The 25,276-nt window shown below is 41.7% G+C and overlaps 1 protein-coding gene across 2 annotated transcripts in view; it reads left to right on the top strand.

The window, feature by feature from the left end:
- Positions 1–25,276, top strand: part of SPTLC3 (serine palmitoyltransferase long chain base subunit 3) — a 101,080-nt gene that overhangs the window by 58,522 nt on the left and 17,282 nt on the right. For both annotated transcript variants that reach the window (XM_075497479.1, XM_075497480.1), the window contains exons 8-11: positions 2,100–2,193; positions 14,550–14,655; positions 22,004–22,223; positions 24,379–24,505. In XM_075497479.1, coding sequence (XP_075353594.1) covers positions 2,100–2,193; positions 14,550–14,655; positions 22,004–22,223; positions 24,379–24,505 — 547 coding nt within the window. The remainder of the gene's footprint in view (positions 1–2,099; positions 2,194–14,549; positions 14,656–22,003; positions 22,224–24,378; positions 24,506–25,276) is intronic.

Genomic DNA, 25,276 nt, shown 5'->3' with positions numbered 1-25,276 from the left:
TAATCTGGGCACGCATTAAGTGGAAAGGCTTGATCGAGGAACAAAGCTTGATATCAGGAATGCATGAGTCATAAGGCTGATGACCTTGTGACCTTAAATACGCTCCTTCATCATTTTTCTCGAGCTCTGGGTGTTGCTATCACACATACCTGACATCTATTTAAGGATGAGTGATATGGTTGTTTAGCATCTCTTAACGACGTTGCTTCTCCCTGAAACATAAGCAAAGTTGCATCCCATGTCTCAGGCATTGTGGGATGAAGTATTTGGGCTACTTGCAGAGATATTGCCCAGCTGCCTGTGGTGAAAGATGATGATTAGGATATTTTTTACAACACTTTCAGAAAAGAGAAAGCACAATGTTTAGCATTCCTGACAAACGGATCTCCAGCCAGCCCTGCAAAGAAAGCTGGCAGCAAATGCAAGTCTAAAGTTGTGACCATATGACAAAAGTTGGGTTATTTGGTGTTGAAGGGACTTCATCTCCAATTTGGGGTACCTAACACAAAGGCATGAAAATCCATCATCCTGTCAATCACAACTCCTGACATAACAAGCAGATATACAGGGCTGTTAGCTGGGAAAGTGCGTAGCTCCTCTTCAGTTCATGCAAGCGTGAAACAGTATGAAGTATGTCATGCAAGTGTGAAGCAGTATTTCCCTCTTGGTGGAGATGGAATGAACCCACTGTGTGGTCTATGGTCAAGATTTCTTCTGAAGCACTGGCCTAGAGGTGAGGTGAAGTCACTCACTATTGAAGATTAATCCAGATTTTGCAAGAGATTTATGAAATACATGTACACAAAGGTTGGGCAGGGACAATTGCTTCAGCTGCCCAGAACATGAACTTCAATCTAGAAGGTTGCTGGAGAAGTTGTCCAGCAATTTCAAAGGGAACAGATACAGAGAATTAATAAAGGTAAATTTATTAAATTGCAGACATACATAACAGCATACGATACTTGTCCCTTGCTTAGCTATAAAATAATTTTCCCTCACTTAGCTGGCCTCGTGTGAAGACTCAGGCCTCTGTCAGAGGTGGGATATTTAGATATAAGTGGCACAAATAAAGATATTACTATATGTATTATATAGAATTATCACAATTTAGTATATATTAATATTATATAGTATTATAATATATTATATATATATTACAGATATTATGTAATTGCCCTACATTGGGTAATTTATTCCTAAATTTTCCTCTATAATTAAGCCTAGCAGCTACATTTTCTTGTCAAGATGCATATGCTCTTACTGTTAGTTCTGCATACCAGTCTTTAGGAAGATTTGTGAGAGTATCTCTCAACCTAGGTATAATCTGTGTCTCCAGAATAAGTATTTGCTTAATGTTGTATTGCCCTTTGGGTAATGAAACCACAGCACACGATGTGTAATAGAAAGCAGAGCTAAATTGTGGTTCCAGCTTGAATTTCACCTGTGAATCCTGGCTCCTGTTAACATAATATACAGAGTTATTTCTCCTGCATTTCTATTTTAGTTTCTAAAAAGAAAATTAGTTTTCAACTGAGTTAATTAATTAAAAATATACTACAGGTGAACCGTATATGCATTTACCGGAGAAAGACTCTGCCTGGTGCCTAGGCTCCACTAACATCTTAATGGAAGTGGGATTTATGAGGCATCGATCTGTCCTGATCACAATTCTGCAGCCCAAAGTGCTGATGTCAGTGCCTCAGTATTACTCCTCCTTACATTACTGTCATGCAGTCTTTATGTATGGGGTGGTGACTACATTTTCCTTGCAACACAAAATAGACTGTAGACAGGTGATAGAAGAAGCAACATCGTTTGATTTTACTATAAAGCAGTCAATCTCTGCTAGGGTTATTCACTACTTTCCCGTTACAGGAAATATTTGGCCCCTTTGCACCACCTGGGAATGCCTGAGAATCTGATCCCACAGTTTCTTCTTGCCTTTGCAGTGGGTCCTGGCACCTTCAGAAAAGTGGCAGAAAATCCAGTTCATGTTTAATACTTACAGCTTAATAGGTGCAATGCTATGTCATAGACACGTGTATGTTGATACACACATGTCAGTTCATGCAGATGTTTATTGTACTCCTTCTCCACAGGGCTGCCTCATTTTAAGTGATGAGTTGAACCACACTTCTCTCATTCTTGGTGCGAGGCTTTCAGGTGCTACTATTAGAATCTTCAAGCATAATAGTGAGTATTGAAGTTGGAAATACTTAGAGACAGAATTGTTCACACCTCAAAGGCAGGAATGCTTCCTTTCAATACTTGCTTTGCTGTCAGTTCCCAGATAATATCTTTGTCCAGGCAGAAGGATTAACTGTTCAATATTATGAGTGATTTTTGATGGGGAAAAATTAATAGTGTAATAATATAATTGCTATTGTGCATTATTTGGGTCATCAGGTTGGACCTTATTTCAAAATCCAAAGTCTTAATCTCGTTGCTGTCTTTTTGACATGCTGAATGACTGTGTGCTGTCATAAAGGTTTTATTGTTATTGTCACTATAGCCAAAATAGTAGAAACATACTTACAAAAACATACTCCATATTTCCTGCCTCTGTTTCTAGCAGTTTCAGTGCAACCAGAGTTTTACATTAATGTGGCATTACTTTGAAATGGTTACCCTGAATTCCCAGGGGGCTATCCCAATGATGCAGATGGTTATATCAAGAGCATCATCCCAAATATTCTTTGAAGTATAATTTTAGTATAGAAATCACACATTAACTTTGCAATCATATAATTCTAAAATATTCATGCTTTTTAACTTTTATTTAGTTAATGCTGCTGTGGTCACTGTCAGAGACGTTGTGATTGCTTTGATGACAAGAGCTTGTTCTTTTCCCTTATTCCCCATTGCAATTCCCCTTTCCATCCCCATTGCTGCCACCAGACAGTGATTGCAACAGAGGTTAAGAAGTTAGAGAAGTGGTGAGGAATGAGAAAAGAGGTCTGATCACCTTTGTTAATAGCTAATACAGTCCTTTCTCTTTATTAAGTGTTCTGTTCAGCCCTGAGGTGAGCAAAAATGAATTATGTATATGCTGTAAAAGGCCTAAGGAACCGTTGGAATGAAAAGCACACTGTAATTTATAATATAAGGTGTTGTTATAATTAATACCTATTCATAATTTGGGCAAGAAGCAATTTCTGAAGATCATTCAAGAATTAAAGATCATCTGAACCCGAATGTTTTTACAGAAGTAATTATTCATAGATAAGCCTGTAGCATACCCCAGCTTGGTTCACTTCCACAAATCTGGATATGCTAGGCATGGTTGCTATACCAGTCTTTTCTCAACTCTTCCTTAGTTTGTTCAGTGCCTTATCCCATTCAAACGGGTTTGCATCACATCTTGAGGGTGACCTCTCGCTACCCAGATCCAAATGTTCTCAGCCTCTCCACACATCTATGCTGCGTGCAGCCCAGCCAGCTTGTGTTCCTTCCCACAGCATTTCAAAGAACATTCCAGTTTGAGGAGTGTATTACTCTCAACTGCTAGGGAAGCAATGAAGGCATCACTTTGAGCTGTCCTTCTTGCTTTAAGGAATTCAGTCTCTAACCATCCCCCAATATTTCATTCCGCTCCTGAGAAGCTGATACTTAACCAGCCTCTGCTTGCGCTTATGATAAATTAAAGCTGATGTTCTTTTGTGAATAATGTATGAACCTAAAAATAATAATGGCTTGTCCAAAAAGCACTAATCCAGCACTGGAAAATGTAGACAGTCCCTTTAAGGGACTCGGCAAACATCAGTGCAAGCCCATCCAGGTTGCTTTGGAAAAACTCATTGCTTTCTAGATTAGAGAACCAATTTGCCACAGTCAGTCTTGTATGCCATTTCTGAGACATCACCTTAACTTACTTTCGAAATGAAACTGTGGAAACATATGCAAATACTGTTTGGAATTTGAGTGTCAGCTTTTGTCATCACAATTTTGTAGGCCTTGAGTCTTAACCTAAGTTGCATTTAGAGAGCACTTCCTGTGAAGCAGCTTCACACATTCATGCTTGCTCTCTCAGCATGTTAGTTCCATGGTTAGAAAGTTCTTTCTTTTGAATATTTCCTTAATCATACTCATGAGTTACACATCACCAACAGCTTTTAAAATCACATGTGGAGAAATGTACATATGTGCCTTTTGCTTTGGAGAAAATGGGATGTGTATTGGGGGAGGATAACAGTGGAAAGCGTAATCCAGCAGGACTGCCCTTGTAGGATGCACAGTTTCACCCAAAACAAAGTAGACAACCTTGTTCTCTGTGGATCTGTCAGGGAGTAGTGTAATACAAGCCAGTACAGCAAATTAATTAAGGACACACATAACCAAAATTTCCAGCTTGTGTTGGGAGGGTTCTTTTTAGTCAGGCAGGTGCTTCCTTGTTTTGTTAGATCAGAGCTGTGTTGCTTATGCTCCCAGATTATCCTTCTTGCTAGTGTGTGGATATAGAGCACATATACAGGCATGCACATGTATGCCCAAATTGTCAGAGTATGTTACAGAATCACAGAATCGTATAGGTTGGAAAAGACCTTTAAGATCGAGTCCAACCGTAAACCTAACACTACCAAGACCACCACTACACCATGTCCCTAAGCACCTCATCCAAACATCTTTTAAATACCTCCAGGGATGGGGACTCAACCACTTCCCTGGGCAGCCCCTTCCAATGCTTGATAACCCTTTCGGTGAAGAAAAATTTCCTAATATCCAGTCTACACCTCCCCTGGCGCAACTTGAGGCCATTTCCTCTTGTCCTGTCTCTTGTTACTTGGGAGAAGAGACCGACCCCCACCTCTCTACACCCTCCTTTCAGGTAGTTGAAGAGAGCAATAAGGTCTCCCCTCAGCCTCCTTTTCTCCAGGCTAAATAACCCCAGTTCCCTCAGCCGCTCCTCATAAGACTTCTGCTCTAGACCCTTCACCAGCTTCGTTGCCCTTCTCTGGACACGCTCCAGCACCTCAATGTCCCTCTTGTAGTGAGGGACCCAAAACTGAACACAGTATTCAAGGTGCGGCCTCACCAGTGCCGAGTACAGGGGCACGATCACCTCCCTAGTCCTGCTGGCCACACTATTTTTGATACAAGCCAGGATGCTATTGGCTTTCTTGGCCACCTGGGCACACTGCTGGCTCATATTCAGGCAGCTGTCAACCAACACCCCCAGGTCCTCCTCTGCCTGGCAGCTTTCCAGCCACTCTTCCCCAAGCCTGTAGCGTTGCATGGGGTTGCTGTGGCCCAAGTGCAGGACCTTGCACTTGGCCTTGTTAAACCTCATACAATTGGCCTCGGCCCATCGATCCAGCCTGTCCAGGTCCCTCTGCAGAGCCTGCCTACCCTCCAGCAGATCAACACTCCCGCCCAATTTGGTGTCATCTGCAAACTTACTGAGGGTGCACTCGATCCCTTCATCCAGATCATTGATAAAGATGTTAAACAGAACTGGCCCCAACACAGAGCCCTGGCGAACACCGCTTGTGACCGGCTGCCAACTGGAGTAAACTCCATTCACCACCACTCTTTGGGCCTGGCCATCCAGCCAGTTCTTTACCCAGCGAAGAGTACGCCCGTCCAAGCCATGAGCAGCCAGTTTCTCCAGGAGAATGCTGTGGGAAACTGTCAAAGGCTTTACTGAAGTCCAGATGGACAACATCCACAGCCTTTCCCTCATCCACTAGGTGGGTCACCTTGTCATAGAAGGAGATCAGGTTGGTCAAGCAGGACCTGCCTTTCCTGAACCCATGCTGGCTGGGCTTGATCCCTTGGTTATCCTCTACATGCCATGTGATGGCACTCAGGATGATCTGCTCCATCAGCTTCCCCAGTACCGAGATCAGGCTGACGCACCTGTAGTTCCCCAGGTCCTCCTTCCGGCCCTTCTTGAAGATGGGCATCACATTTGTTAATCTCCAGTCAGCTGGGACCTCCCCAGTTAGCCAGGACTGCTGGTAAATGATGGAAAGGGGCTTGGTGAGCACATCTGCCAGTTCCTTCAACACTCTCGGGTGGATCTCATCAGGCCCCATAGACTTGTGAGTGTCTAAGTGGTGCAGCAGGTCACTAACCATTTCCCCCTGGATTATGGGAGCTCCATTCTGGTCCCCGTCCCTATCTTCCAACTCCAGGGGCTGGGTACCCAGAGAACATTCGTCCCTGCTATTAAAGACTGAGGCAAAGAAGGCATTAAGTACCTCAGCCTTTTCCTCATCCTTGGTCACTGTGTTCCCTCCCCCATCTACTAGGGGCTGGAGATTCTCCTTACCTCTCCTTTTGCTGCTAATGTATGTGAAGAAGTGTTTTTTGTTGTCTTTTACAGCAGCAGCCAGACTGAGCTCTAGCTCAGCTTTGGCCCTTCTAATTTTCTCCCTGCACAGCCTCGCTACACCTTTGTAGTCCTCCTGAGTTGCCCGCCCCTTCTTCCAGGGGTCATAGACTCTCCTCTTTTTCCTGAGTTCGAGCCAGAGCTCTCTAGTCAGCCAGGCCGGTCTTCTTCCCCGCCGGCTCGTCTTTTGGCACCTGGGGACAGCCTGCTTTTGTGCCTTTAGGACTTCCTCCTTAAAGAATGCCCAGCCTTCCTGGACCCCTTTGCCCATAAGGGCTGCCTCCCAGGGGACTCTCTCGACCATTCTCCTCAACAGGCCGAAGTCCACCCTCTGGAAGTCTAAGGTGGCAGTTTTGCTGACCCCCCTCGCCGCTTCTCCACGTATCAAAAACTCTGTCATTTCGTGATCGCTCTGCCCAAGATGGCCTCCAGCCATCACATGGCTTACAAGTCCTTCTCTGTTCGTGAACAAGAGGTCCAGTGGGGCATGTTAGTGCTGTCATTGTCATGCTTATGAGAAGGGGAATTAAGCCATTATCCATGACATACTGCTTGATGCAAAAGAAAGGTTCCTTATGCTGTATTGGCCCTGTGGATGAATAGAAAACTTTGCACCTTGAGTTACCACTTGAAGATCTTTAATAAGCATTAATTTCAGCATCAGGTAGTAATGTGTTTTGTCTCACTTTTTAAAATCCTTCTCTGTATTCTAGTAGTAAAAGGCAATATCCTTCGCCTCTTCTTTCCAAGGACAGGGGATTGGTGTGTGTCATTTTATATAAGGAAATCAATGACCCTTTAAAGAGCTTGGCCCCAGGCATGAACTGGAGGATGTTACTGTGTCAAAGGCTTGGCTAGGGCCCTTTGATGAGCAATTGGAACAGTTCTCCAGCAAGGTGCAGAAACAAAGAATAAATCCGAGTCCTACCCCAAAGAGGATTAGGGCTTAATATGCGTTTCATTCTTACTTCTATGTACAGAGCCAAGTTGTGTGCTGGCATGAGTTGGCTCATCTCCTCTGGAGCCGTGCCAAGTTACACACACATACTGTTTGACCCAGAGTTGCCCTCCACTAAAGACAATAAAAAGAAATGCCAAGCGCTACCACCACTAGTGCCTGAGACATGCTTTCTGTGCAGGAGAATCAAAAATAAATTCAAATCAGGCAGCAGATTTTGAAGTTACCTTTTTGTTATTAGAATGCAGCTTGAGAAAGCAGACTTTTTTCCATGCTCCTTGTTGCTTACATCAGCCTTTTTTGAAATGCTGTGTAATACCCTTGATAAAATTGCCTAGAACATATTTACTTTGGCTCTGACTTCCTTGGTTGCACATGTGTAGAAGAGACACTGGGAGAAGGCTGAGGTGTGAGTGTTTGTTGTAGTTATTATAAATGGTTATCAAAATGAGGAGGAATAATTATGTAACAATTTCGTGAAGCAATGGTATATTTTTCTGAACCAGTTACTTCCTGAATATTACACAAAAAACATGCACAGGTGTGTGCTAGTAACTTCCCTTTCTAACAAGCTTGGCATTGTAAATCTCTCTCCCTTCCCATTCTTCCCTGTTATGGAAAAAGTATTTTTAAAAGAAAAATTATAGGAAACTTTGTTCTATGATAAAAATATTTCACAGAAAAGAGAGTAAAACCTGCCATTTTAAACTTGCTGCTGAAGCATATTCACCTTTCAAAGGCTATGCTGTAGCTAATTCTGTAAAACTGTTATTTTATTTCAAAACATATAATCTGTAATACTGGATCTATTTGTCATTACACAAAAGTAAATAATTATGCTTATTTCATTAGTAAGCCAAGAAGTAATCTCTACCTACTACATTAATTATGCATAATATAATTCTTACTCTTACAAAAGTTAATGAAATTCTACTTCAGTAAGAGGGTAGCTGTCCTAGGCATTACACTTTTCACAAAAAATCTGAATAGTTTTTCTAGAACAGACAAAATTGTTAGACCTCTATGCTTCTCCTAAGTAAAATAAAAGGCATCTGGATGTTTCTCCTTTTTGACAAAAACATTGCACAGGTGTATGAGAAGGTTTTCAAGCCTTAAGGTGAATAATAGAACAAAAATGTGCTGTGGACCTGTAAGTCCATTTTTATTTGGACATAGGAATGTGCCCTGCATCCTGCCTGCCAGTGAACAATCCCTTCCTTGTAAAGAGACAGGAATTTACAGGCCTGGGCTGAGAGAAATGCACAGGCACACACCTACAGATCATCTATGTGAGAGAAATTTAGGAGAACACTCCATTCCAGCCCCATAGCTAAAGTCTACTGGACAGGGCATTCCCTTCCTGTGGGCTCTCATTAGCACTATTGCTAGTCTTCACTGTGCCAGGGTCACACCAGTATGCCACAGGGTATTTGGCCTTTAAGGGACTTTTTATCTTCCAAGGACTTGTGAGTTTTTGTGGACGCTAGCAGCAAAGCTCAGCTCCCTGGAGCCCCTGTTCTGAGGAACGGGTGTAGGAGGATTTTTTATTTATTTATTTATTTTAGGACCTGAGTAGTCCTAAATTTATGCAGTAGTGTTTCTAGTGGGCTAAAATCATTCTGACCTGCCCAGAAAGCATCTGCCTTTTGTATCCCGTGCTGTGGTGTGGGCACCATTCGAGTTATCATTTCCCAGGCAGTGATTTGTTTAGGAAGGTAGACAAGAGCTGCATTTCTACACTTGAAATGCAGCCAGCAGCACAGTCCAACAACTAGTATGCAGCGGGAGGCTAAAACATCTGCCCACCTCTGTGGCAGCAGTGGCCTGGCCTTGGTTAGTTTTGTGCCAGAAGGTGTCTGATGTTACCCTTACCAGGCCTGGGCTCCAGGGAGCCTCTCTCACCCTCCCCAAGTGACCCGCATGGGGGTCCCTCAGCTATATGGGGGCTACGCTCTTGGATGTTTTTATTTCCTGGCCCTGGGAGAGACTGACTTATCACCTGCTCTTTTTTATTTCTAAGACAATCTTTTATTAAAGTCATATCTTTTAAAGCACTTTTTCAGAACCTCTGACCTTTATATTGTTTAAATATTAGCCAAAATCCCTTGACCCTTCCAATAAAACTTCAAAAGCAAAACCAAATAGCTAACCATTAATCGGCTTGTGATTTTATCTAGGATTTTCTGTCACAGCAATTCTGGGTCTTATATTGGTATCAGGTGCAGCAGTTTTGGGTCTTATACTGGTATCAGGTGAGAACCTATCTTGGTTCATTCAGTGGACAGATGAGTGTGTTACTAACTACATCCAAGTGAATTCTGTTCATATCAGCCTGTATAAGAAGGTGTTGTACAAGGCTTAGGATTTGTTTATTCTTTCTAATTCTACTACATTTTTCTCATATAGCATCAAGCAACTCAACTGCAGTCACATTTTCAGGTTTAGATTTGCAATTGCGTGAGCGGACTGTGGGAATGTTGTGACTACACACAGAAATCAGGCCATGTGGGGAAAAAAAAATCCGGTTCTCTTCATTGCAAGGGCACTTCAACGTGCAATCAGAACAAGCAATACTACGAGGACAGGCAATTGCAAGACACGACTAAGCACCTTGGTTAGATGAAAATCTGGCCTCTAATCTGGTGCTTGAATCCACATCTGAAATGGGAATCACAGTACTACATTCCTAGCTCCTCCTTATGCACCTTTTTAGAGTGTTGTGAAAGTAGTAAGGGGTTTTTTGGGTTCTCACAAATCAGGTGCTTGATGACAGAAGTGTGTCATGCAGGTATGAGCTGTTTCCATACAAAATATCATTTTCTGCTTGGACAACAGTTGTGAATTTGTGTTAATCCAACTCTGGCATTTCTCAGTCTACTCAGTCAAATTAATGCTTTGGAGTTCAGATATGTGTGCCACAAGGACACCTTAAAGAGAAAACACAGCTACCTGGAGGAGTTGTAGTTAACACTGAAAGAAATTCTAGGCAGCAGAAGGACCTCACCTTTCAGTGCAAATATATTCTCTAGCAAAAAAGAAGGAAAGAAGAGAAAAAAAGAAGTGGAAAACTATAAGTGCATGCCTTCAAGCAAGGAAGCAAATAAAATAAGAGCGAAACAAAAGACATAAATGAACAGGTAAAAATTAGCAAAAAATCACTTTGGTTACAAAAACCAAAGAGTTTGCAGTGGCTTAGTACAAGATGGCTCCTTAATTTTTTTTTTTTTTCCAAAGGTGTAAGTGGCCCTTGAATTTAAGAAGGGAGGGCAGTGTTATAGCTATTACAGAGCAGGATGAAAGGCACGTTACCCACTAAAGTTTTGTCCTCCTTGAAGCCTCTGGCCACTATCAGAGACAAGATTATTGCACCAGATAGGTGGACCGCAGCCTAATCCAGTTTGGCGTGTATTTCCCTGTGACACATACAGACGCTGCCACAGAGAGGAGACTGGTATATCCTGCTCCTATCATGCTGTGTCTGCATTTGTCCCCTCTGATTTGAGAAAGCCATGTCTGACTTGCCAAGTGTGAATAGCAAGCTTTCCTCAGCAAGTGCTCTTTCCTTTGAGATATGTATTTATTGAGGGGCAGGGAGGGGAGTCTCAGACTGTTACTGTGGCTGCAGTAATCACCACTCCCACCACCCTATTCCAAAGAAAGATATTCAAAGCTGTGATTTCAGGGAAAGGACTCTAAAGATGCTTTTGCTGTTCAGAGCTGTGCCAGCAGCAGGGACTTTTCAAAGACTAGTTTTCACTAGAATGAAAACCACCTTCTACATTCCTACAGTTACTGTTTAGATCAACAAAACCCTTCCAGTGATTTCCCTTTGTTGCTTTAGGGATCTGCAAGGAGGGACAGCACTGGAACCAGCCACTCGAGTCACCCACGAAAGGACAGTGACCAGGGAAGGTACCAGCCAGGGGGGAGAGCAAGAGAGGAGGCGGTGGATGCTGCAGCAGATGCACTGCAGCAGGGGAGAGGTGATTGCATGGGAGGCTGAGAAGGGACAGGTAGACACAGAGTCTGCATGAACTTGCATGAGAGTGCAAAATAGGAGAAACTGAAAACGAGAGTGGCAAATACAAGTTGAAGGAAAGAAGGATGTGATAAGGGTAGTAGTAGCCTCTTTATTTTAATTAAAAAGGATTCAGCTGACATCACGCCAGAGATTTCCAGCCCACGCAGAGGAATGGTGATGACATCCCCAGCATTGCAATGTAAGGATGAGGGGTGGAGGTGCCGTATCTCCCTGCGAGGAGGCACTGAGCGTGCCTGGGAGAGGGCAGGGGCCTCTCCAGGAGCCTGGAGTCCCACCTGCACTGGAGGCAGTATGACACACAGCTGCCAGCCCAGGTCCAGGCTCGCTCCGACCCACTGGCGGTTTGTGTTGTTGGTATTTCTGTTGAAGTAACTCTGAAGGATCCCAAACAAGGATTATGCAAGTCTATATTAATTCTCAAAAACCTAAGAGATCGACTTAGGAACCTTTATCCTCTATATCTAGACAATATGCCATAGGGAGAAGGTGGAAACTGAGACAGGGATAGATTTGGTTGTGCTTTGACTAATTAATCAAGTGAAATTCTTAACACCATCTCCTGGGCTGGTGAACGGTTGTTAGCCATTACTGCTGAAAAGCCTGGGCTGGTGATGGTCAAACGAGGAAGGACAGTTATTTTCCCCATAACTGGTTATTCAAGATGGACTCGTGCAACTCATCATCTCCATGTCCCAGTGTTTCACAGTCTACACTATAGTTAATGGGCAAATAATTTGATATCCAAAAGCCACCTGGGGTTGCACTGTTTTTTTGCCTGGCGTTCAGTATATCCCACTTCCTGGGAAGTCTAAGCACAAGCATGTAGAGAGCACTGCATCTTCACTTTGAATAACAGAAGCAGCCTTTTGGGGGGAAGATTAAAGGTAACAGATTTTCCCTTCCTCCCAGTTTCCCCTTTCAAAATGAGGCACTACAAGCACAGAGTAAAAAGGTCGGTAAAATTCATTTCCACCTAAACAAATTATGTGTTGACTGTTACAGGCCTAAGAAAGGGTCACACATACATGTTTTTCAGAATGAGACATCAAAAACAAAGTGTGATAGCCCTGATTTTGCAAGCAAACGTGTCAGCCTGTACTCCAGCAGGACTATGTCATGTGTAAAGTCAGGCAAGCTCATCCCTCAGAGACATTCTTCCCTATCTGCAGTCTTATGTTCCATACTAGTTTGGACAGAGGAGCTATTCCCATCCACATATTTGTTAAACAGCTCTATTCAACAGTGTCATATATGTTTCATTTCTCTCTATCCTTTCCTCTTTCCTTTCTTTTCATGTGAATGTATGTTAAAACAACTGAATCTTCAAGCCATGCTTTTAGCTCGGAGGGCTGGGCAAACTGACTTTCCTGAAGTCTAGAACCAATCCAGACTGACACATAGACAGAATACTGAATTGAAAGACCCTGTGTGATTCAGAGGAGGGTTTCAAAGGTCCCAAAAGGATTTAGATGACAATGACATTGGTAGAGAACTAATTCAGTGGAGAAAAGGGGGTGCCCAAACTTTACTTTCAGTGACCAAGTGAGCTTTCTGTCGTCCTGGGGAGTCCTTTAATGCTCAGAACTCAAAAGGATTTCTGAATATTATCTACTCAAAACAAAAGAGGGGGTGAGCAGCTCTCTTTTATGAAATATGCACGTCCTGCAAATGATCAGTTGGGTTACAAATTCCCCTTTTAAAGCACCACGGAACTTTTATTTCCTTGATTGCCATCTAGTGGAAACTGTGCTGTCTACATTGCATTATTCATAAATAGCATTTCCATCTTGGAGCTCATTGAGCTGTGCAGATGATTGCACCATTGAAATAAGGGGCCAACTTATTGTGCGTGTGTTGTGCTTTGTAAGTTACAGCAAGGTCTTGCTAGGTCAAGAGATTACACGGTAAGGTGCAGTGGCACAGATGTTTCTGAGAAATTTATCTTTCACAGACATCAGTAAATGGTACTAACAAGAGGTGAGGTAGAGAGTGGAAGGGTTCACGACATAACCTGGCCATCTCTTGGGTCACAAGAGGTTATTCATGATGGACAGTTATTGTGCAAATGGCCCGGTTCCAGTCAGGAGGAAACCAAGCTATAGGTCAACATTAATATAGCTAAGATGTATTTTCTTCTGTTGGGACAATTGTATTTTAATTGTATTTAGCCTTGTACTCTTTTAGAAGGTTATAACAACTGCATCAAGATGTGTTGCTGAAAAAAGTGAGGTTATGTTATGAAAAAACGCCATTGATTTTCTCAACTCACAATTTGAGCTGTTTGTAGTGTTCCTTGGGGTATTACAAGTCTCTGTAAGATGTTCTTTCAAAACACTTTGAAACATCAATCCAGATTCCTGAAAAGTACCAGAATAATTCATTTTGGAGAGTGTTCATTCATGTGCAGACACCAGAATGCTGGTTAGATTTGAACTCTGCATTGAGAGTCACATTTGGTCTGACCTTTATTCCTGTGATGTTTTTTCTTGCTGCTTCTGTGTTTTCCAAAACTTCAGTGGCTTTCCTTCAAGAATATTATTAGATTATCCACACTCAGCCCTTGAGAATGCAGCTAAGTTTCTAACGTTGTTCCAGGTCTCCTTATATTGAAGTCCTGCCAGCGCCAAGCATTTTGGCACCAAATTAGTGTATCTATGCCATGTGCTTGTATCTACTTGTCCCTCCCTCTCTCATCAGCAATCTTTTACTCACTTTCCTTCTTGAGAAGGACAAGATTTCTCCTGCTGCCACCCTGACATGCTTCACACAGCCTGATCCAAACCTTTGCTGAAGCAGTGCGTGTTATTCATAAGCCCGTGGTGATGTTGGAAAGCAACCAAAAACTCACTGTTCAGAAGCCTTGAGACATGAGTATCAGCAATCTATACAGAGAACTGCTGGCAATTAGCATCAGTACTTAAGCAAAGTGGTTCCCTTTTGCCTTTAAATAAAAATTTATGCCAAGAATTTCTAGAAGTTTCCCAGACAAGGTGCATAGCTGGAAGCTTTTTGTAACTCTCCTTGTCACTAGATTGCATTCAGGCAAAGGGAATCAATCATTGGGTCTTGCCTACTAATAAAGGAAGTTTACCTTCAGGACACATTTTTTTTAATGTTGTCCTTTTCTGTATAGGAAAAAATAGTAGAAAATCAAAAGTTCTTTAGAAAAATCTTTGTTAATGTTTTTCCTTCTTCCTTTTTCTTAATTTTAAATAAAGATGTGCAGAGCCTTGAGAAATTGCTGAGGGATGCAATAATATATGGGCAGCCTCGAAGCCGCAGAGCATGGAGAAAAATTATCATCCTCGTGGAGGGCATTTACAGGTATGTTTGTGTTTTAGAAACATGAGTACTCTTTATTATTTCTGAGGACAGAATAATATATTGAGTGAAGTGAACATTGACTCTAGGTATCCAAGAGAAATCTTAATGAGAGTCGCAGTTACAATGACATTCCATGATCTTATAAATACGTTGATTTCCATTAAGTCAGCCTGAGCCCTGGTGTAACTTGCTCCAGTTAGATCCTGTGCATTGTTCTGAATGTTGATTTAGCAAATCACAGCGGAGTGGGAGATGTACGGTGAGAGCAAGACAGATCATCAGATCATCACCATACATCTGTGTATGGTGTCACAGATGTGATAAAATTTATGGAGCTATAGTAGGTGAGGAGTTTTGCGAAGTGAGTAAGCTGTTTTCTAGAGTGTTTGTTATGCACAGGCAGATCAAAAGACAACTACGCAGAACTAATTAAGTTCTGCATGGCCAGTTCTTACCCAGCTGTTGGAATCTAAAAACTCAAGCTAAACATAGGCCAAGTGATATCAGCACCTTTCTAGTAACTAGTGCTGGATCTAATGGACTCACACTTTAACAGGAAAAGCAATTAAAAGACTGGCTTTCAAAGAATTATATAGTGGTATTTTATGTAGCCCTGGTCCTTGGAGGAATGTGAATGAAAGAAGTGCCTTTGAGAATCCATCAGATAATATCAGCATCAATAATACCATGTAATTATAGAGCATCCTAGTCAGATAGCTCCGGTTCACTAGTGTGGTGCATCTTACACCCAACCAGAAGGACAAACCAATACTAGAGTTGAGCAGCAAATCAGAGGCACCAGCCAGGCTTGCCATCCTGGGCTTCATCCTGACAACCTCTCAAGTCAGGAGAAGGTTGCTGGGGAGGCAGCCATGGGGCTGGTGGACAGCATGGAAGGGTAGCCACTGGTGGTCAAGAAGCTGGAGCAGGGAGAGGTAGAGATCACGAAGAGGAGGGAAGGGCTGAAGAAGCAGGGATCTGGGCAGTAAGAGGGTTTGCAGGGATCTAGACAAGGGTACTGTGGCAATGATGACAGAGGGGGGGAGTAGGAGAAGGATAGGTTTGGGAGTAGCGACACTTGCACCAGAGAGAAGGGAACCAGAACCACTCGTTCACAGGATGTGACATGGTTTATGAAAGCAACATTAAACTTTATATGTAGGGATCATATCATGTGTTGCTGAAATACAGCCAGTCTGGATGGGCAGTCATTTATGCCATTTTATTGAGAAATGCTAGCACAGTTGAGCTGATTAGCTCTTTTCATAAGGAATCTTTTACGATTTCATGTCATCACAACTTCATAGCTGTCAGTGTTTTCTTTTTACCTAACATTTTCCATCTGCAAAGAGAACAAATCAGTCCTTATCTAAACACCTGTCACTCAGAGCTGAAACAGGTCGGCAGCAGATCAGCTGATCCAAAGCAGGCTGAACGTCTCCTTTCAACCAGAATAAACAGAGCAAAACTGCAAATAAACATAGCTTGGAACTACTAAAAGAAAGCTCAGATTTAAGGACTTTGATCATGCAGGAATTAAGTGGACCACCAACATTTTGCTGACAAATATTCCCGTCGGTCACATGGCCTGCAGAAAAAGCTCCAGCTGCTGAGCTTTGTTCACTTTTAAATCCTTTACCCTGGATATTGACCACTAGGGCGCAAGGAGGTAGACTGGTGACACAGAAGCATAGATCGGTCCAAGCAGAGGGGCAAACCCACTGTCAGATATTTGCAACTAAATAATTATATTTCCAGATGTATATTTGATATAGAGTTTTCTTTTCCTCTAGTTTTGCAGTTCATTTTCAAAGGAGATTTCGTTCTCAAAAGTTCAAAGAACCTTCTGTTGGAATGCAAAATAAAAACATGTTAAACCTCAGAAAACCTCACTAAAAAGGAACCATAAGGTTCCTTCAGCCACATAAGGGCTAAATAATGTGAAGACCACTCATGCCCTGAGTGTCTATGCTTGTGAAAGGCACAAAGTAAAAGAAAAACAAAGCTCAGGTCTTTAATAGTCTCTAATTGGAAACTAGCCCTAGCAGTAGCTAGGTTGGTTGGTTATTTGTTTTCATAGTCTAAGCAGATCAGAAATTGAAGATTGTGGTTTGGTTGCAAAGCAAGTCTGCTCTGATTTGAGGGAGAATACCACCACACCCCATGGTGTTGTATCCCTGCCATCACTGCCAACCCAAGACACACGCAGCTGATCTGTCCTTACAGCCCTGCTGGGAACAGACTCACAGGCCATGTAGTCTAATCCAGTAAGTAGCTAATAACATTTCATATGCAAGAGAAAAGCTGGAGAAAGACATATTAGAAATACTCTTACTTTTTTTGTGTGCATGTTCTTTCCTTTCTTGGCCCATGATTTTTGAAAGAGACTAAAATTTTCCAACCCCATATTGGGTAATGTTAGTTTTCTTGAAGATTTGCCAGATGCCAAATTAATGTTCATCTAGAGGGTTTAAGAGGAGGTAGAGTGTTGTTAATGTATTCTTCTTACAATAGTTAATACTGATTGCTTTTTTTTTTCCTTAAAGGACTTAAGTTATGCTTCAGGGACAACTAATACAGAATTTAAATAACTTGGTCAGAGCCATTCTGCAAGTTAAAATATCTTGACTTGCAAGTTTGGCTTGGCAAATTTTTACAGAAATGCTTTTTCCAGAGATGCAAAAGAAACACTAAGCTTTCCTTCTTTCAAAAAATATTGTTATATGGGACACCATAGTCTTAGCATGTTGAAGTTGATGGTATGGAAAAAAAATTGCCTTCTGTTTCCATTAGGAGTATGTTAAAGTGTTTACACTGTGCATAAGCCCGGACTTACCAGCTGGCAAAATCTGAAAAGGGTCATTGTTAGCCAACATGAGCATTTCTGGAAATCAGACTTGTGTTTGAAACCATAAGCCAGAGATTTTGCTTGGTTACAACTAAAGGCAGAATTGGCCCCTTGACTTGGGAAGCATTCAAGCTACATGTCAAATAAATAGCAATTTGTCAAATAAATAGCAATAAGTATATGTTTGTTTGCTTTTTAATGTCTCTATCATCTTAGACAGAAAAAGAAAATCGACAGAAGTAAATGTAACTACTAGTGAAAGCTGGTTCTTAACTTGGACTAGCCTAGGAACAAATATATTCTATTTGTGTTCCACACTGAGAGAGACCATCTAGCCATCAATCTTCAGTACAAAAAGCATGAACAAGTTTTGGCAGTGTCCAGGGCACAAGTTAAACTGACTTGCTAAATCATATTTCTATTATTTAAATTCCAGCTAATGTTTTCCTTGGCTTCTACCATTTCCAGTTCAGGATTAAGCAGTGACTGTGTTCTTACATGGTTTGTGGTAGGTTTCTGCTCTCTTGCACACATATTTACCTAGGAGTCAGATAGGCCAAGGCCCAGGGCAGGAGTTATGGGGCACCAGAAACGGATCAAAACAGATTGTTTTTCATTTGGTTTTTTTCCCTGCTTTTAATTTAATTTGGGTATTTTCCCTTCCAGCTCAGAAAATAGCTCTCTGATCAGTTAGATATTGTCCAGTGCCTTTTCATGTGCATTAGAAGTTCCTTGGGATTCAATGCCAATAGCGTAGGAAATTTATCAGACTTATTTTTTATTTCCTGGGATTAAGTGACTGGACTTCCAGAAAAGAATGGGGTAACATTTAATGTCTTTGGCCAGGGACCAGCATTAAAGGTTAACATTTCTATTGTTTCAGTGTATGGGGTTGTATTTGAGGGCAGGGTTAGAAGGTTTCCTTAAAACTATTGCTTGAAACTACAAAACAGAGATTGTTGTATGAATGTGCAAGGTTTATGTAAGAAAACAATACCTAAAGTAAACAATAAAATGGAATGCATACATCTTGGGAGTAACAGGTCAGGAAAGGAGGGATTTTGCCAATTACAAACTAGCCTGAAAGGGGAACAGATAAACTTTTCAAATGTTGAAAGGATTGTGGTACTATAGGGCATGTTTAGAGACGTTGAGTGATGCAATTATGAAGAAGATAATGGGTTGAATATTGGGAAATTAATTTTCCTCATAGAAAAAAAAAATTGAAACTGTGGTACCATAGTAGGATGTAGAAAACTCTTTTCCTGAGAAGTCTCAAAGTAAACAGAACAGAAACCGTCACTATCCTGTCAAGAGCGAGCCTGTGTTCCAAGCGAAGTGACCAGCACAAGTGTACACCTTCTGTCTCTCAAAGCACCTGGCTCCACAATTAATCAGCTGCATCAGGAAGAATCTCAGTGGTTTGGCAGGGATTGAATCAAGCTTCAAAATTCAGTGAATCCCAAAATTTTGGATTATCTCCTTACATCTGGAAGTAGATTCAAACTGAGTGTGTACTGAAGCAAACTTTTGTGCCCGTCCACCGAACAAGGGAGATGAGGATCAGCTGCAATCTAGAAGCTTTATATCCCTGCCACCAAGCTAATAATTTTCACTACAAGACAGGATGTAATATTATGTTATGAGAACATCTGGCCTGGGCAGAGCCAGCTTATGTTCATCTGCATCCAGTTTTTTCGATGTGCCCTGTGTGCTTGAGCAGATCTGGAAACAGATCAATAGCTTTGTAAAAGTGCACAACCAGACTGAGACAGAACGATCACAGCTCACTTCTGGCTCTCTGGTTTAAACTCAGTCGACATCAATATTTACTGAAGGATTCGGTAAACTTTCCATTTGGGCTACCCAAGGGGTTATGTGAAGTGAGCTTTATCTTGGAGCAATTCTAAACAGAGCGGTGTTCATATCACAAACCATCTCCCAGGGTCAAAAGAGAGACCGAGAACAGAGTAGGCAGCAAAACAGCTCTCATCTCTGCCATCAGGAGGCCTGAGGCCTGTTTGAGTGGCAGCACAGAAAACGTACACGAAACCAGCAGCGCTTTATCTACTCCATGGACGCTTCAAGGCCACTTTAAGATCTCTGTCAACTATTGTAACATTTATGTCAGCCAGCATCTTTCAAGAGCAGTAAATCAACACTGAAAAACAAGTGCTTGTTTTGTTAAACAGCTTAGAGTTCAAAGAGAAATCTCCTACTCATACTAGTAAGAAAAGTTTTCATTAAATCCTCTTAATGGTTAAATCTTGCAACAGCCATGTACCAGCTCTATGTATTCTGGGATTCAGCCACAACTTTGCTTCCATTCCACAGATATGCAGCAAATCAAGCTCTGTATTTTTAATTTACCATTTTTACTCATGTCTTTTTGAAGATAAACGCTTTCTCTCCCATCTGAATCTCCATGAGGCACTAAGCCTAATGATGTCCATGTAAATGTGGAAAAACTATTATTGTCCTTCTCTGCCTAGCTGGTCTGCCCAACTATTGCTGGAAGGTGGAGGCTTCCTCTGCAGAGGTGCTCCTTGGGCACCACTCTCACTCTCTGACCGTATAGCCAACCTGCAGGCTGACCAGACGCAGCCAAAAGCTACCATCCCCAGCATGTACGATGCTGCGTGCCCAAGCACATCCAGTGGCTCAGTATAATTTTTAGCTGACTAATGTCTTGACTCTGGGCTATGTGAGGACTGTGGGCTCTGCCCTTGTATTCATTAGGAAAATGGCTGTGGTGGTTCAAGTTTCTTCTCCCCCAGCTGCCAAGTGCCATCTGGGAAAAGTGAGAAAGCCCAGCCTTTAGGAGCTTGCAGTACAAGCCCACCCTTCTTTGCTGCAAGACACCGTGGTGCCAATATACAGCGCCACAGCTGCTGCTTCTATTGCTGGGCAAGACAGAAGGGCAAGATTTGCCAGCAGTCACCTGACAGCCAAAAATATGCCTCCAGGCACACACAGCCAGGCTCTCTGAACCTCCCAGTACAAATAGCACAGGCAACCCTTGTCCATGGCTGCTCCCCCATGCTGTTCTTTCAAACTAATGGAGACTTGCCTATGGGCAAGTCTCCTTCAAAACCAGAGACCAAGCTGTTTCCAAGCTTACTCAGGAGACCAAAGGATGAAGAAGGACTAAAATTGTCAGAAATTTCCCAGGTGCTAAAAGCACATCCTGCCCCTTTTGTAGTACCAAACTGCCAGCTGCATAGTGCAGCTAGACTGGCAATAAAACAATCTGTGAAAGCCACTGGTCCAGGATCTAAAAATTGCCAAGAAGTTGTATTGATTGCACTGCTCTTTTGTACATGCTATTTGGGAACAACCTTGATGTTTCTGCTTACCCGAAACTCTTGTAACATTTGCAATCGGATACACCTTAGCCGCAGGCCTTAGCCATGGAGCACTGGTTTTCCTCCACACAGCGCACTCGCTTCATTTTTGATAGGAAGTATTTAGCATTTAAAGACCTGCTCGCTAGAGCTACCCCAAGACAACGTGTTTAACTCATTGTGAAATTAATACTGAGCGCATCAGAGCATATCCAAGCATAGCTGTAGTCATCTCACAAGGGTTTTCAGGACATAATAATCTTCACAGCAATACTATTGATACTTCATCTTTATGGGATTAGAGTGCATTTCTTATTTGTCTCCCTGGGCTTTCATTCTGCTGTACAGCTCCTCTGTGCCTTCTAACTTACTGACATGATTACCAACAATACAAAAGAATTATCATCTCTACTTATTTCTACAAATCTCAATACACCATTAGTGCAAGCTCAGAATATTTCCATTTCCTACATGGCTGTAAGAAAGTAAAAAGAAAAAGAATGGAAACTTTTTTCCTTTTGAGTACTAGATAGCAGGGTGCATTTCCTAAAAAGTACATATTGGGAGAAACAATTGGCAAGAGAGGGTTTGAGCTCCCTTTTCTAATCCCTGAATCTGTCCACTCTGAAGACTGGGGCTGCTTGGAGTTATGGCACTGTCTGTGCATTTCAGGTGGCCCATCTCCTGTGTATGTTAGACCCAACTACTTTGCACCAGCATAATTTGCGACCTGTTACCCCCAAATATTACCACAATAGCTGATGATGAAGTAAGCAAGGACCAGACTGAAGTACAGCGGTTCATTATAATGCATTACAATATTTGGTTTGTAGTGAATTGTAATGTGCTGCCTTGGGTGACTATCTCCCCCTCACTTTATACCTTTCCTTCTCTTTTCTGGCATGTTGAAAATTTGCAAATGTTTGAAGACTTTTTGACTGGTTTTGATTGTTTGAATTCTAAAGGTGTTTGACTGTTTTATGCTCACCTGCAGATGGGAAAGGGTTGCAATTTTTCTTTGAGCTGTAAATACAAATTGAGGTTCCAGAAGATCTTCCATGGAGTAAGGCAATTAATGCCTATATTTTCTAGCAGTATCTTGAAGAGAAAGAGAGTACAGGATTTGTTGTTCATCCATGATTCTCTCCATCTGCAGCATGGAAGGGTCCATCGTGCGCCTGCCAGAGATAGTCTCCTTGAAGAAGAAATACAAAGCCTACCTCTACTTGGATGAAGCTCACAGCATCGGTGCAGTGGGTGCAACGGGCCGAGGAGTTGTAGAATACTTCGGTATGAGTCCTGACGATGTAGATGTATTAATGGGAACATTCACAAAGAGCTTTGGCGCAGCTGGAGGATACATAGCTGGCAAAAAGGTAAAACACAAACATTTTCACATCGGGGGGGGGGAAGTACCTTCTTATTATGTATGATATATTTCATTATCTTTTTGCATAGACTGCTTTGCAGGAGCACTATTCTAAAGTTAGTAACATTTTTGTCTGGATCCCAAATGCACATCAAACAGTCAGATTTTCTTATTTTTTTCTCATGTTCATATTATGTAAGTTGCTTGGGTTGGGTATTTCTGTGCCACCCTGATGATTGTTGTTTGTCTTGGAAATGTTTAGACAAGCTGTGGTTGGCTAAATATACTTCACTACATTAATTTGCATGCAGATTGTTCATTACTTTGTTTCACATTTGTAAACAGTGTGTGGAGCAATATTGAGAGATTAAAGCCACAGTTTCATCCACTGATAATAAAATTCCTAAACAGTTGTGGATTGTCATAGCTGCATTTTTTAGGAGGATGGAGAAAGAGGGTTACTGAGAGCCTTTTGCAATAGTAAAATCCGCGTCCTCAGTTGCTCTGCGTACATTAACAAAACAACCTCTTGCCAACAACAGATGTCAACAAAAAGTAGAGCTGAGCTTGCTTTAATTGGGGTTGTAGAAGAAGGGAAAGCATAATCAGCACCATTGTGAAATGTCATTGGTTTTGTTGCTTGACAGAGCTATCAAGTGGTTGCTGATTATTTACTCTTTTCATACCCTGCTGAATGTATTTCTTAAGTAGTTTGCTGAATGACTAGGAAGCCTGTTTAGACAGCCCATATGGTTGTTGTCAGGATAACATTAATAAGGGTAGCACTTGAGTAGAATAAAAGGGCTATAAGAAAGTATAAAGTGTATATTTTTTACTGTCTTTTTTGGGTTTGCCCTTGGAGATCTTAAAACAGGCTATCATAATACATCAAGAATCAATTTTCTTCGTTTCCTTTGCTTCCTGAATTTGTATCTGAAGGTTTGACTCTTACCAAAGATAATGTGGCTAATGTAGCTAGAAATTATAGGAAGCCTAGACCTGTGAAAAGCAGCGTAAAGTAATTCATCACCTAATCCTGAGAAGTTTTCTTAAATGAAAGTGGGTCGCTCTTTTCACGCCTGTGTGTATCACTAAGCTTTGCCTCAGGCTTCCGGGCCTTGGTGGCAGCTGCTCACCCAACACACTTAGCACACTTGCATTCATTTCTGCAGCCAAAAACTCACTGTGGCACTGTTTATTCTGCATCAGCTAGAGCAAAGTTATTCCTTCTCAGCTATTTGATCAAACCCTTAGGATTACAATTGCAATATAGCAATGCATAACCTGTATATGGTTGGTATATCTTTATCTTTAGCATTGGAGTTACAGCATAGACGTATACAGCTTTTTTGGCAATAATTTGTGTTACTCTCTTTGGAACGTTTTTTCTAGTGATATTTTTTATCAAAGACAGTTTTCAAGCAAGCCTCATCCCTTTCTCACTAACATGCATTCAGCTTTTAGTATGGTAACTGTTACTCTGATACTTTGCACTAGGAGGTATAAGCTGTCATAACAGTGATGGTCTTAATCAAGCGCTGAGTTCCTACAGTGTCCCTGGATTCAGGAGAGTTACTGGTGCTTTAGACATGCCTACAGTACATCAATGCTTTTTCTAGGAGCACAGATTGTGCTCTTAGTTATACAAAGAAATGTTAAAGCAACTATACTGACTCTAACATGACTGTCCCTGCCACACTGATGGAAAGTTTCCACTGAAAGAAATGTATATACTAATAGCTAAAGGTAGATCCCAGTAAGGTTGCTTTTCCTGGGTTAGGTCTTGTGGCAGAGGACCTATGCTGATGTCATCTAGGCTTTGCTTCATTTCCAGAGAGGAACTGAGCAGTATTTTAAGTGCAGCTGTTCATTGGTCTTTAAATGATTTTGGCTCCTTTATAATAAGTCTTAGCACAGAAGTAAACATTATTCTGTTCCAGACTTTTGTTTCAGCTGTAATTGCCCTAGTTATATGGTGAAGTATTTGCACCTGCCTGATGCTTCTTCAGGCCACATATTAACAGTAGCAGCCAAGAAAGCAAACCAATAACTGGTGAAACATCCTCTTCCTTTTGCATGTTCCTACTCCTGCAGTAGTTAAGAGGGAGATCTGCTGTTTGGCCAGCTCAAAGCTCATTCACGCTTTGTTTTGCTTGTGTAAGGACCTTGTGGATTTTTTACGAACTCATTCTCACAGTGCTGTGTACGCCACATCTATGTGTCCACCTGTAGCAGAGCAAATCATCAGGGCAATGAAATGTCTCATGGGACTAGACGGGACAACACAAGGTAAGCCACCTTGTTTAACTTCACTTACTTCAATTACCACCAGAGCATCTACTGTGTACAGGCGCATGCAAAATGTCATCCAGCAGCAAAGTAGTATGGTAATGCAAGGCAAAGGAAATAATTCTTACTGTAAAATTAATATCCAAATCATCATATTTCTAAGTACTATCAACTCTATTTCTTTTTCCACACACATCCACATGCAGCAGGGATGGAAATATTCTGGAATTCTGGCTCTATAGTTGCCAGCCCACTCTGCTTTGCAGCAACAAATAGAAGTATGTGAATTTCCCTTTGAGTAGATTGCCTGACTTTGTAGGAGGGTTTCATAAGGACATGCCCTCATTTATGGCCTAGATGCTGTCAGTTTACCTTCTTTGTAAGCGTGAACCTTCAAAATGGCAAGCAACTCAAGCATGGTGCAGAATTTCAAAACAGGTATTGTATGTTAAATAATAATATAAGAAGACGATTATAATAATTCCTACCTCACACAGGCATTAATTATGGTGTCCTGAAGCTAGTTTTGAAGTACGTTTTGTCCCAAAACGATTGACTACTTGGTGTCTTTATGAAAAATTACGTTTATAGCTCCTGAAGTTCAGATGCAGCTACCGCCCGATCCTCTATGTAACATGCTTTCTATGCAGCAAGCAACAAAACAACTGTGAGATATCTATCTGCTACTGTTTCAAAGTGATACTGGTATGTATTCAGTGTTCTAGGATTTAAATCCCAACTCAGAAAAAAGCCAATGGGTTTTGAATTTGT

Source organism: Mycteria americana, chromosome 3 (assembly GCF_035582795.1).
Source record: "Mycteria americana isolate JAX WOST 10 ecotype Jacksonville Zoo and Gardens chromosome 3, USCA_MyAme_1.0, whole genome shotgun sequence".
NCBI classification, from domain to species: Eukaryota; Metazoa; Chordata; class Aves; order Ciconiiformes; family Ciconiidae; genus Mycteria; species Mycteria americana.
This window is presented reverse-complemented; position numbering and strand designations above follow the sequence as displayed.